Source organism: Alligator sinensis, unplaced genomic scaffold (assembly GCF_000455745.1).
Source record: "Alligator sinensis unplaced genomic scaffold, ASM45574v1 scaffold705_1, whole genome shotgun sequence".
In the NCBI taxonomy this organism is placed as follows: Eukaryota; Metazoa; Chordata; order Crocodylia; family Alligatoridae; genus Alligator; species Alligator sinensis.
Window position 1 is genome coordinate 180,850 of NW_005842663.1, and position 13,953 is coordinate 194,802.

The 13,953-nt window shown below is 46.9% G+C and overlaps 1 protein-coding gene across 1 annotated transcript in view; it reads right to left on the reverse strand.

The window, feature by feature from the left end:
* The window catches only part of LOC102383391 (ubiquinol-cytochrome-c reductase complex assembly factor 1), a 143,347-nt gene that overhangs the window by 104,256 nt on the left and 25,138 nt on the right, over positions 1-13,953 (reverse strand). Inside the window, exons 4-5 of the mRNA XM_025215731.1 lie at positions 13,887-13,953; positions 7,821-7,893 (exon numbers count right to left, since the gene is read on the reverse strand). The exon at positions 13,887-13,953 is cut by the window's right edge and continues 68 nt beyond it. Coding sequence (XP_025071516.1) covers positions 7,821-7,893; positions 13,887-13,953 — 140 coding nt within the window. The remainder of the gene's footprint in view (positions 1-7,820; positions 7,894-13,886) is intronic.

A 13,953-nucleotide genomic window follows, 5' to 3' on the forward strand; every position in this document is an offset into this window, starting at 1 on the left:
CCTTCCCTGTATCAGGCTGGCCCCTGAAAGAAGCGAGTGAATCAGTGATTGAATGTGTAACACTGTAGCAGCAGACAGCAATTAACACCTGGGACACTGCAGATCAACCACCGGAAGAATTCAATAAAAGACAATGCAACAACCAGGAAATCTCTAAACCTCACTGATCAAGGGCTAGAAGCCCTGGCCTGAGTTGATCAACGCCAGGGACCAACCTTTGGGCTGAATATCTCCAGATCACTCCCAGAGCCCTATTCAAAATTCATCAACGGACTCCCAAACCTGCACGTACATGCGGACAACCCCTGGGGCTGACAGATGCCGTCCAGTAGCCACCGGGGGGGAGAAGTCCCACGAGGGTCAACGACCCCTGGATTGGGCAAACCTGAAAACTGGGGAGTCACCAAAGTCTGCCAGGGACAGATAAAAGGCAGTGAAAAGTGACCCTCAGTGGCGCCCTCTTGATCTCCAACTCAACCAGACCTGTCCAGCCAGAAGGACCAGCCGGCGACCCCCTTCTGGAGGATAACACCACGCTGAAAGAAGCCTCGACTGGCCATCGACGGCAGACTCCAGCGCTTGTAGGATAGGTATACCTGACTCTGCAGCTTGCTACTGTATGTGTGGTGGGGGGGGAACGGGACACCAGCCCCAAGGTTTATGATTTAACTCATTACAGTGTTTCAATCCGCCTAATAAACCAGAATTTTAAGGATCCCGAGTTGGACATTTGTAGCCAATACTCCCAACCCCCTGCATCTATCTCCTTGAAATGTGGCAGGCTTTGTAGCCTGTACTTAGTGCTAAGGTAAGGGAAGAGGAAGACTACTTGAGCTGGAAACACCACACGGCCTAGTATAGAACAGTGAAACAGTGGAGTGGCAATGGGTAAGGTAGGGTAGATGTTTTATTATTATTTTAGAGGTATTTTGCTTTGTCACATTATCTTATTAAAATATGTTATTGTCTTTTAAAAGCTATCCTGTGCCTTTTTTGGGACGGGCAGGATCTAAATCAAAATCACATTAAATAAATAAATAAATGAAAGTTAACTGTTTGCCAGCATCCCTGGTTATACAATATATAGTAAAAATCCAAACTGATATCCTTTAAACATTAAATGGATTTATTTATAAGAACTGTCATTTAGTGGCTCAGATCATAGGTCCATTTTGCATAGTATCCTGTGTCACAGTGGCAGAGAGTAAATGCTAAAAGCAAAAGTAAACTGGGTATGACCAGGGTTATCCTGACCTTGATAGCTTAAACTCTTATCTGGTCCGAAAAAACCCACAAACTAGGCACTTTTATCCAAGGTGGTAAAAAATTGCCCTTAAAATACTAGGTTCAAGAAGTCCTCAGATGATGGAATGGTGAAAAGTTTTTTTCTGATCGCACCTAGGAACTAGACATCACCGTGACTATAAGCAATTTGCTACTGCCCTTTTTAACAGTGTCAATTTCTATCTTTCTTTATACTCCTCCTCTCTCCTTCTGTCCAGTAAGAATCCAGCAAGGACAGAAGTAAGCTAGTAGCCTGTTGTAGCAAGCAATTTGATAAATTAGAAGAGTTGCCTAGTAGCACAATTTCAACTTTAAAAAAAAAGAAAAAAAAAAAAGAAAAAGGGTTTTTGCCACAGACTAGTCAGATGAATATCAGTGGCCTACAGTAGTGACAGCCCATATATAAAGTAGGGTGCAGAACACATCAAACTGGCCACAGGTTGCGGCTACACTGTCAGCAATTGCAATAAAGGGAATGGAAAGCAGCCACACTTTCTGAGAAGTATTCTTTTCTCTCTTCTCTATTTTGCGTCTGTTTCAAAAATATTACACTTTAATAATGAAACTTGGAGCCAAAGGGCTCCCACAGATAACTGCCCTTTTTTTTTTTTTTTTTTTTTTTTTTTAAAAGAGCATTAGTACTAATTCAGAAATTCTCAAGCTAACATTTTTCCACTTAAAAGACATACACAGGCAGAAGATTATATCTTCATGGTAACAATTCACCTTCAAAGTTCAAAATGCTTCAGACACAAAACCTTCATTCTCCTTTACCTTGTTGGAGCCTACACCTTAAGAATAATTTGTCTGGTATCAGATAAAGATATAGACAGACACAACAATTGTATCAGTGATACCCATACAAGCCATTACTACATAACTGCTCTGTCTGCTTGACCCTGTAGAACTGCAAGTGTAGCAAAATGGCTCCTCTTTCATTCATAGAAACATTAGGGCTTATTTAGCTAACTTTACTGCTACAGGATCATGCAGACATAACAGTTACAGGTTTCCCTTGCTTTATGCAGTACATACATTCCAGGAAAACTGCGCATAACTTGAATTCACATAAAGGGAACCTAGTTTAAAAGATAACAAATAAGGATACATTTCCACAGCGGTGAGGGAGAGAGGGAATGGGGCTGGGGCATGGCTGCAGGCAGGTGGCATCAGCCACTCCCTGGGCTACAGCAGGAAGAAAAGCAGAGGGAACTATCAGTGGGTGCGGAAGGAACTGTCATATTCGTCTCCAACTAGTAGTTCCTGTCAACCAATGAAACCTAATATACAATCAAATTGTGCTTTAAAGTTGAAGTCTGCAGGTTGAGGGCTATTCATTCACATACAGTGAAATATGAACATTTGATTTGCTGCTATTTTGGGGTAGGTGGTCTCATACCTAAAGAATGGCAAACCTCAGTTAAAACAAAGAATTCTGTCAGGCTCCTCAAAGGAAGTAACTAAGGCCTTTTGCTTAGTAAAAAATACTCTAGACAACGGGAGGTACCACTCATGTTCCTAAATTGCATGGCAAGGCCTAGATAAATTAATCTTCCACACTGTCAATGTAGAGATAGGAGGGTTTGCAAACTGTGCTGAAGCAAAAAAGAAAAGAAGGTGTAAGGATGACCTAAAAGAAATATGGACAAGCTTCAGGATTTCTAAGTGTCCCAGGGATGCCGGGGTTGCAGGAGAACCCCAACCCAAAAGAGAAGAAAGCCCCAACTTACCATCTGCAGGGGCCAAAAGGAGTGAGAAGGCGCGGGCAAAGAAACCGCCCACGCGGCTCGTCAGCCGCGTTCATATTCAGCTGGGGCCGGTTGAGGTCAGCTGGAGACACCACCCGGTGGAAACAAAAGGCAGCCCCGGAGGCATAGGAAGGCAGCTGGTGAGCAGAGGCTTGACGGGGAAGCCCACACCCCGAGGGGCACAGCCACAGCGTCGGGCAGCCCGGGACAATGGGGGTGGAGCCTGTGGAGGCACCAACAGAGAAGCTGGCAGCGAAGCCAGCAGAGAAGCCAGCAAAGGCACCAGCAGCGAAGCCGGTGGAGGCACCGGCAGAGAAGCCGGCAGCGGAGCCGGCAGCAGCACCGGCAGCGAGGCTGACGGAGGCACAGGCAGTGAAGCCGGCTGCAGAATCGGTGGAGGCACCGACTGGCAAGCCAGCAGGGACGCTGACAAGGGGAGCAGCGGTGAGTGGCAAGAGCAAAGGAAGAGACAAGGAGGCAACAGCAACTACAGGGAAGCCCGGAGAGGAGGTAACAAGGGTGGGGCCGACGGGAACCCCAAGGGGGATAGCCGCAGGATGCGGCAGAAGACCCCAAGCAGGGACGGTTGAGAGACGAATGGGCCCACAACATCCTAAGAGTCGACCGGGACACCATACCCAAGTAGGGTCAAGCCTAGGGGAGAGATAGGAGCCCAGAGTGGGGCAAGCAACTGGGGCTGGGGCACCTAGGCACAGGGAAAACATGGGACCCATAGGCTAAGGGCACTCTTTATTCCTTTGTGGCCTCCAGGTCCACTGGTCGCATCTCTTCGGCAGTCACGGTGGTGGGGATCGCACGTTACATCACAGGGTGGTTGGAACAGGGCACTAGGGATACGGGATAGTTGGATCTAGGACCAAGGGCCTCGTAGCCTTCATGCCTGAGCTGCGACCCAGGGACACTAGGACTCGTGGCTGGAGGGCCACAGGAGGCTGGGGAAGAAGCTGAGTGGAACCAGGGATGTCAAAGGGCCAGAAGACCTGCGACCAAAGGTGGCGAGTGGCCGGGGTGTAGGGGAGGTCGGAGCCCCGTGAGTGCCCGCCGAGAGGCATGACGACCCTGGAGGCTGCCTCGAAGGGGAACCCCTCCACTGAGGTTCCATTCAAAGTCGTGACAGGCGAGTTAAGGGGATCCCCGGATGTCAGCCGGGGTAGCTTTTGGGGTCTACTCGCAAGCCTGGGACAGACAAGATTGATAGTCTGGGCTAAGGCCGCATAAGAACGCCTGGTAGAGCAGAGGCGGGCACATTAAGCAAGAAGAAAAAAAGGGAGCTGAGAAGAGAGGAAGAAGGAGAAAGAAAGATGAAGACACGCTGGCCTGCTGCTCTTTGTTTCACCGGATATTAAAGGGATTGTGTTGTGCATGTTCTTTGTAAATAAACAAAATTACCCAAAGTAGATGACTGACTCAACCTTCCTCCCCAGTGGGCTAAGTATGCAGTGCATACAGCTCAGATATGGCCAGTGGTCCTGAGCTGGTGTTTGGGGAGGGTGCAATGGGCCATGTGGAGGGGAGTAGGGGCCAGTCCAGCCCCAAATGGCCCCATGGGGGGGGAGCGCAGGCATGGCTTGGAAAAAGGTGGAAGGGGAGAGGGCATGGCTTGGCCCCATGGGAGGAGGGGAGGGGAGAGGAGTGGATGTGATTTGGTAGATTATAAAAATTCTGTAAGTAAATATTTTGCTAAATAAACAGCAGAACTCAATTAATACTTCAAAAGAACAGAAAACCCTTGCATCACAAGTACATATTAGATAAGAAAGTGAAAGAATTTTACCAAGAGAGGAAGAGTTTGCATGTAAAAAAGAAAATATGTCCCAGATGCTTGCCCCTTCCCTACAGGAAAGATTTTTGGTGCTGATGGAGAGCCCCTTTCCTTAGGAAATTAAAGATGCATATACACCTTCCATCAGTTATTTTGGTACATAAAACATAAAAAACACCACCAAAAGAACCAGCCCTGTCACAGGTCTAGTGGAAGGAATATTTGTTTTCAGGTGATAGCTCAACATGGAAGGGTCAGCCTCAGCCTTGCCAGTCCTATATTCCCATATATTATAGAAGGAGGTGGAGTGTCCTGGTTCTAGTCAAACCATCCCATCCATTAAGGACCTTATCTTGCTGTGGATTGAGTGAGTAGACAAGAGTGGGTAGGATGCAGGGCCTATATATCAGGGACAGGCAAAATATGGCCTGCCAGGCCATTCTATCTGGCCCACAGGGCACCTAAGAAGTTTCGAAAATTAATAGTTATCTGCTCCTGGCTGCCTGTCAAAGATGAGAGGAGCCAGGGGCAGCAGGACCCAGGGGAAGCTGGCAGGAGTCAGGAGAAAGGCCAGCCCAACTCTGCCACACCCCCAACCCCCTCTCACCCCCCACCCCCCCCAACACCTGGAAGCTTCTGACTGCAGTTGCTTTCCCTGCACACTGCTGCTCCAACACCATGTGACCCCTGGCTGCATCACTGGACCACAGGGCGATGCCGGTACCCCGAGTCATGGGTGTGGGGGAGGGGGTAAATCCATGTAATAAGGAAAGGGTAGACGGAGAGAGCACTGAGGGAAGGACAGAGAGAGAGAGAGAGAGAGAGAGAGTGTGCACGCGTGCATGCGGTCAGTGAGGGAGGGAAAGGGAGAGTGTGTGTGTTCACAGGATGAGTCCCACAAACACCCCCCCCATACACCTGCACCCACACCCCCCTCGCACTTCCATATATACACAGACTCCCACACCCTCACCCACCCTACCCCCCAGTCCCTCACAAAACACCATACCCACCCACACCCCACATATCCACACACATCCACATGCTCCCTCACGCCACACCCACACACCTGTCCACCCCCTACAAACCCCCCACACCCACTTACACTCTCCAGCACATACCCACACCCCCACAGCCTCCCACAAACCTATACCCACCTCCCCATGTCCTTACACCCCCACAGTATACAACAGTAAGACTTTCTTTTAAGCTATTGTGCAATCACCTCTATGTACACTACACAAACACGTGTAAATCAGGACAAAAATATTTTTTTTAAATCAAATTAATGAATGTTGTAGATCAGGGGTAGGCAACGTTTTTTGGCTGGAGTGTCGAAAAACACCACAATGCCTACCTTGGAAGGTCCCAAAGTGCTGGCATGCCAAAAAAAACAAAATAAGGGCAAGGGGTACATGGCAGGATGCCCTGCTTATGCCACTTGCCCCCACCCAAAGCCCCTGTCCCCCAGCCCTGCTGCTCCTTGCCCTCCCGGCCAAAGCCCCTACCCCCAACCCAAAGCCCCGTGGTACAGTCACCGCCAGCATGAAGCTGATGCTGAAGCTGTGGAGCCTGGCACAGCTGTTTGCAGCCTGCCTGCTGCAGCTGACTAGAGCCCAGGCTGGCTACAAAGAGCTGCACTGGGCTCCAGAGCCCAGTCACCAGCTCTGTGCTGGGAGCAGGAGGAGAGACTGGGGTTCCGCTGCCTCAGGCCCCTCCCCCACTGCCAACTCCAAGGCGTGCATGCACACACCAGTACAGAGCTGATGCCTGGGCTCCAGAGCCCGGCACAGCTGTTGGCAGCCTCCCGGCTGCAGCCGGCCCCGGCTCTGGGTAGCTGCTGCAAGCCAGGAACCCAGGCTGCTCCCAGCAGGCAGCTGGGACGCTGCAAGCCCTGCTGGGAGCAGCCCAGGCTCCATCACGGGCCGCAGCTATGGCGTGCAGAGCAAAATGGCCTCCCGTGCCATGCTCAGCCCACGTGCTGGGGGTTGCCAACCCCTGTTCTAGATGTTTGATTTTTATAATATAATTTGGTGTTTTTCAGTTCTGAGATGGTAAAACCCCTTGCTGAAAGGAGTATTTCTGGTGGAAAAGGGAAGGGCTTCTGGTGGCAACGTTCGGAGGTTAGGGGGCGGGACTTCTGTCCCCAAGATGGCGCCCAGAGGCAGGGCACCTGTCAAGGGGCAGGGCTACCCAGCTTGTCAAAACTTAGTAAGCAGCCCTCCACCCAAAATAATTGCCTGCCCCTGGCCTATACTCTCAGCTCTGAAATGGAGAAAGAAGAGGAGTGACCCTCCCATTTCTAGATGGCACAGTCCCATAAGAGATACGAAGAGGGAGGCAGGTGAATATATGAATGAATCCTGGTTTCAGCTGGTCTTATCACAGGGTTGAGGGTACTAGGACCAAGTGAGCTAAACTAACCATATCACAAACAAGTGGAGAGGATGCATACACGTGGGTGCACGTGCATCCCCTGAGATTGGCTGTGCCCCCCCGGGAAGCCCCAGCCATGAAACTGGAAGTGCCGGCAGAAGTGCACTTCCAGTTTCACTGGTTTCACTGCTGATGGCTCTGGGCTTGGCAATCAGCCGCTGAGGAACCCCCCACCCCTCCTCGCCCCGTCGGCGATCTGGTGCCCCCCCAGACTTGGGAGGCACTATTCAACCATGATCTTGGATACAAGAAAGGGGATTTTCAGATTGTAGCCAGCCCTCATGAGGAATCATTCAAGGTTCTACTGGCAGAGGTCACAGAAACCATGAGATTTCAGGTAGCAAATCCAGGTTCTAAAGCTTGCTCCTTTCTTACAGAAAAGATAAATGTTTAGGCACTGGTTAGGAGAGAAACAATATGGTAAAGTTCCAGTTGGCCTTGTCCACATGACAGACAGTAATATGTTTAGTTTCTGGATAGCTTTCCCTCTATAACTACAAGATTTGGCCAGTAATGCTCCACTGGAGCATTCCAGGTTCCAGCATCCTAGATTTCAAAGAGTAACTTACTTTCAAAGAATTCCTCGTAGTCAGTCCTCTCCACGCAGCTTGTGTACATGCGCAGAGCTGCTAGTTTAATTTTCTAGAGACAAAGAAAACACATACAGCATTTAATGCCACTGAGTTTTGATTAATACAGACTTTATGCTCTTCCCTAATCAAAACTGCACAGGCATGTACTGGATTAAACACTCATTTAAAGTTACCTTTCTTAAAACCATCCCAAAGCATTTCAAAGGTAAGTGCTAGAAATGAACCTGTTTTGTCTTGATCATCTCCAACAGATCTTGTTATTTATGTCTTCATAAAATATTTTTAAAAAATACTTACAATTTAAACTACTGATGCACCAGACTCATCATGTTTTGTTATTCCTTCAAATATGAGATCAAAACAATCTTACAGTAAAATATTATAATATCATAAGGTGCTAGAAGATAGTCTTAAAGGAAGAACTAGTACTATGGATTTGACGTATATAGGGCTTAGGGGCAGGAGTTGGTAACATATGGCCAATGGAGTCAGAAGGGCTTTTTTGCCTGTGCCTGAACCCACACTGAGGCTGAGCAGTGAGGAGCTGCACCAGAACTAAAAGAGCTGGATGTGTGCCACTGCTACTTCTCCCTCCCTCCCCACACTGCTCCAAGACTGCAGTGCAAGCATAACTTCCAGAGAGAGTGGAACTGTGCTGGGGCCCAGCTGGGTAGGAAGGGGGCTGGGGCAGGGAGAAAAGAGCAGCATGGAAGAAGCTTTCACCTCCCCACGCTAGCTGGGAAGAATGGGGCTGACAGAGGCAGCAACTGTGCAGAACTGTGCCAGGACCAGAGAACAGAAAGCCACTTCCATACTGCTCCAGCTTCTTCCCATCCCCACCTCCTCCTCTCCCCAGTCCAGCCCCGATGCAGCTCTGCTCTGGCTGGAAGCTTCACTCATGCTGCAGTCAGGGAGTGGGGAGCTGGGAAAAGCAGCAGCAGCATGGGCTCAGTTTCTAGTTATGTAGCTCCAGCAGGGTGTATGGAAAGCAGACACCCGCTGCCACGTTAGGCCAGAGCCAGGTTGTTCTATCCCACAGCTTGGAAAAGGTTGCCAACCCCTGAAAAAAGTTGCCAACCTCTTCAGATTCTTAGCACCCTCTGTGAACTTAACATTGAACATGAGTTGAAAGTGGCACCACTGTGAATCAGACAACAGTATTCTCTGACTGACCCAGGCCAGGGCCACTTAAATCATCCCCAATGTGGGCTTGCTCTTTGTCTTCATCTTTCTTTCTCTTTCTTCCTCTCCTCTCAACTCCCTCATTTCTTCTTTTTGTGCCAATAAATGTGGTTTATCTTTGTTTCAGTCCTCCTATCTTCACGTCTCTCTCTCTCTCTAAAGACATTAAAGAAATTAGATATATAAGTCAGCAGGACCAGATGAACTCTGTCCGAGAGTGCTGAATGAGCTGGCTGAAGTCATCGCGGAGCCCCTGGTGAAACTCTTCCAAAACTCATGGTGCTCCAGAGAGGTCCCTGAGGACTGGAAGGGGGCCAATGTTGTGCCCGCCTTCAAGAAGGGGAAGAGGGAAGACCCAGGTAACTATAGGCTAATTAGCCTAATTTCTATCCCAGGGAAAATCCTGGAAAAATTCATTGAGTCATTAAGGAGTCTAGACAATAGGTTTGCAGAAGGTAGGATTCTGAATGACAGCCAGCATGGCTTCATTGCAGACAGGTCTTGTCTTACCAATCTCATCTCCTTTTATGATCAGGTAACTTGCAACCTGGATAAGAGAGAAGAGGTTGACATTGAATACCTTGACTTCCAAAAAGCCTTTGATCTGGTATCCCATGATGTTCTCACAAGAAAATTGGAGGATTATGGGCTTAACTGTGAGACAGTTGGGTGTGTACGAAGCTGGCTGCGGGGTAGGACCCAGAGAGTCCTAATGAATAGATCCATGTTGTCCTGGCAAGAAGTGGCCAGCAGTGTCCCACAGGGGTCAGTGCTTGGTCCAGTACTTTTCAACATCTTTATCAATGCAGTAATAAAGAGCTCACTGGCCAAGTTTGCGGACAACACCATGTTATGTGGAAGCAGTGCCAAACTGACCAGCACCATGAACGAAAGGGATGTGGGTGACCCCAGCAAGGTGACTGTCACCTGACCCCAACTGTCTTTCCTGCCTGGTACAGGGGGGCTGGACCCAATGATTTTCTGAGGTCCCTTCCAGCCTTACAATCTATGAATCTCTCTCCTCCTGCCTATCTCTTTTCATTTTCTACTCCTTGGTAATGTGAGTAAAAAGGAGAACACCAGGAAGTTCATGGTAATGTAAACAAATCTTTCTGGAAGGAGAGTGCTGGGATGTCACAGACATTTCCAGAAACAGCCAAGCACAATCTAAGTGGCAAAGTAAAGCAGGTTGTTGTTGCTGACAAGCAGTGGTCACAAGTAGAGTTGAGACTGTGAGTACAAGGTGACAAGGTGTCAATACAGCAGCTAGAATAAAAAGAATTTGAAAACAGTGTTTGTATTATTTACAAGACTTATACCCAGATTTGTAATAATATTATTGGTCATCTCTTACATAATAATCAACTGTAGCAAATGTCATCTGTGTTATAAGCCAGATGTGTCTGTGAATGGGAAAGTGGACAAGGAATGCCATGTTTTACAGGGGAAAGCCCATGTGTTTGATTGGTAAGCAAGCAATGGCTGTTTCCAAAAAATACAATGTTAAGAACCATTGAGAGTCATGCCACGGCATCAGGTATGACAAGTTTACTGGGAAGTTATGTGGAGACAAACTGAGTGAATTAGAGGCATTGCTGAAAAAGTAACATTTTATCTTCAGGCAAATGTTCTCTCTCAAGAAACAGCTACTTCTTCAAAGCCTTTTCCTGTTCTTTAAGAAAGGTATGATGAAGGCTGAAGACATTGTATGGCCAGAGAAGCAGCAAGCTTTTGCAAACATCAGCCCCTCAAGAAACATAGTAGCCTACAGAGTTTGTGATTTCTCTGATAATGTGCACTCAGTTCTTGACCAAGGGAAAGGCATTTGCTATCTTTTCAACAGAAAATGATGAAAGTATAGATGTAAGTGAATGCAGCTAGTTGTGCAACATCATTCAGGGCATCAAACAAGATATGAATGTGAAAGAGAAGTCCATGGAGTTAGTGTAAATCAGTGGTGCCCACCCTTTTTGCCCCACAGGCCAGAAGCACGGTGCCAGGTCCATCAATGGGTCAGATTCAGCTAGTAGGCTCAAACCAGTACACAGGGTTGGCACAGCAGGAGCCCAATCTGGCCCTGTGGGGGTGCGCAGCCCAAACCTGATGCATCTGTTGGGGGAGGGGGAATGGGGAATAGCCTGGTCCCATTCCAGATATACAGGGGGTAGGGCAGAGGGAAGGAGGCAGAGCAGTCCTGAACTGGACATTCAGGGATGGGGCAGGGACAGGGAGCAGCCCAGCCCAATTTGGACATGTGAGGGGAGGCATAGCCCTAATCCTGCTGTGTAGCAGTGGCCCGGGCAGGGCTGGATGCAGCCATATGGAGCCTACACTGACCTGCTACCAAATTTTATGACCTGTGGAAAAGCCAAAGAGCCAGATGTCATGGTAGTGTGGGCCAAAATTCGCCTGAAGGCTAGAGATTGAGCACCCCTGGTATAAGTGAACAACACAACAACGGGGAAGGACACTGTCAGCAGCAGGACCACAGCTTTGGATAAATTAAGTGTGGACTAGAAAAGGGCAGCAAGGTTATAACACAGAGGGGCTTGTTCCATGGTGGGAAAGAAGGCAGGATTTGTGGAGAAACACAAGAGCAAAGTGCAGAGTATGAATCCAGGCCATGACCTTAGTGTTTGTCATTCCATTCTGTACCAAGAAGTTCTCGGTGTCAAAACCCTTTATGAATGAGGAAAAAAAAACCTCTTGCCTTCTTGGGGCACCTTAATGATGTGAACACAAGAATGCAAGGTCAGAACCAGGTTATGGCCTATATCTAACTACAATCTGCATGCATTTGAAATGAAGCTGCCAGAGAGAAACATGCCTGTTTCAGTGCCATGTAACACATTTCCCAACTTTTAAGTCACTGCTCAATGCTGCTGGGATCATAGGTAATGAGGACTTGAAGAAGTATGTGGTTGTCAAGACTGCTGATCTCAGGCACAAATTCCAGGACCAGTTCTCTGACTTCCAGAACCATGAAGCAGAGTCAAACTTTTCAGCACCCTGTTCTCTCTCCCTGTGAAAAATGCCCCTCAGGAGCTGCAAACAGACTTCATTGATCTTCAGTGTAACACTATGCTGAAGTGTAAGTTCTCAACAATTAAGATTCATTATTTTAACCAATACTAGGAAAAAACTACCAAGCAGTAAAGTTCTTTGCATCAAGAATATTATTCATGTTCGCAAGCACATATGAGGGCAACACAGATTTTATTAGTAATGAACACCAACAGTCAAAACCATGCTCAAGCCTCACTGACAGGCATGTGAATGCCATCTTAAAAGTGGCCTTGACACATTCCTTGGAATCAAATATCAAGAATCTAGTTGTGGTGAAGAGCTGCCAGGTGTCTGGAGAGTGCTAGTAGTTTGTGAGATGGTAGTACGTGCAAAAGTTGGTTTTTTTTTTCCCCTACTGAAGTCCTCTTATGCCTTAAGACCTATAGTAAATATTTTTTTTTAATAAATGAATTTTTTCACACCTTTGAAGGCTTCTCATAAACATTTATACCTCCACAAATGTAAAAATTGATGTATCCTGAAAACTGCTGTTGATAATTAAAAGTGGTGTGTTGCAAAGTAAGCGTAGCTGAGCAAATAACAAATTTTGGTAAAAAATTATGCATGCAACTGGCCGGCACCTGTGATGTAGGCTGACCAATTTGAGTTAGACACCCCTGACCCAGGGGAATATCTGTATTAGATCTGTGGTGATCTCAAGGCCCCCAGTGAAAAATAAACCCCCACCCACACTCTCCAAGCACAGAACTAAAGCAGGGAGGATAGGATGCCCAGACCATCCTCTGCAGCTTGAACAGCACTGCAAAATCAGCATAGACACACCCTTTCTCTTTTCCTGCCAGTGAATACTAACCCCTTAATTACATTGTCTAGAAATTAGATATATAATTCAGAGCCAGAGAAGCATGGTCAGATCCCTCACTGCTGCCTTTCATATACAGAGGAGAAAATATTCCAAACTTCTCCCTTCCAATCATTGAGAAGTAGTGAGGAGAACTGAAGACTTCACAGCACTCTGCTTGACTAGGGGCATATGGAAAAGAAACTACAACAATTCTTCCTCTGCTGAGGAACCACAAAATAACCACCAGTTATAATCCATTAATTGACCACCTGGTGAGATAAGTGCTTTCTCCATTTTAAGGCTACACTTTAAAGTAAGAAAGAATGGATTAAACTAACATGAAGCTAGGGAAGAAAAACCTGATTATGCTCATCTGAAAATTAAGGCAAAATTTTGTCCTCATTCAGTAGATTGGATTATGTCTAAATTCTTATCATGCCATCACTAGATAATTTACACTGAGTTGATTTAGACCATTAAAAATACCAATGCAATTTAGCTCACTTGCAAAGCTACAGGTTTGTGTACATGTAGTAGTGAGACTGTAACAGCTGCATGTTCCAAAGCAGCCACTTCCCCTCCCCTTTTGATATCAGTCCAGGTATACATTAAAAAAACATTTCAAAATAGAATCAGTCACCAGCTTTCATTTCTGCTGGGTCACTATAAAGTGGAAAATTTGATGAGTGAATAAAGTGATGAGTAAATAGGTTTCAGGGAACCCAAAGAGGTTTAGGATTCCTTCAGACACTAAATTAATAATTCTTTTACTTGTGTCAAAGGAAGTTTAGTGCATCCATCAAGGCAGGTTAAATTCTAAATCCTTAGGTTACTATTCTGTGCATCATAAGCAGTTAAATGATATGGGTAACATGAAATGAATTGTCCACAATATCATCTTTCCCATCTCAAGGAGAACTTAGTTCAAGGCAGATAGAAAGTAACAAAACACCAGGAAAATATTAAGATTATCCAAATAACTTATTTACCCATTTATTGTACTTCAGTGGTCCTGTGAATCCCAGTGCTCCTATCATTTTTGTAAAGAAACTCACT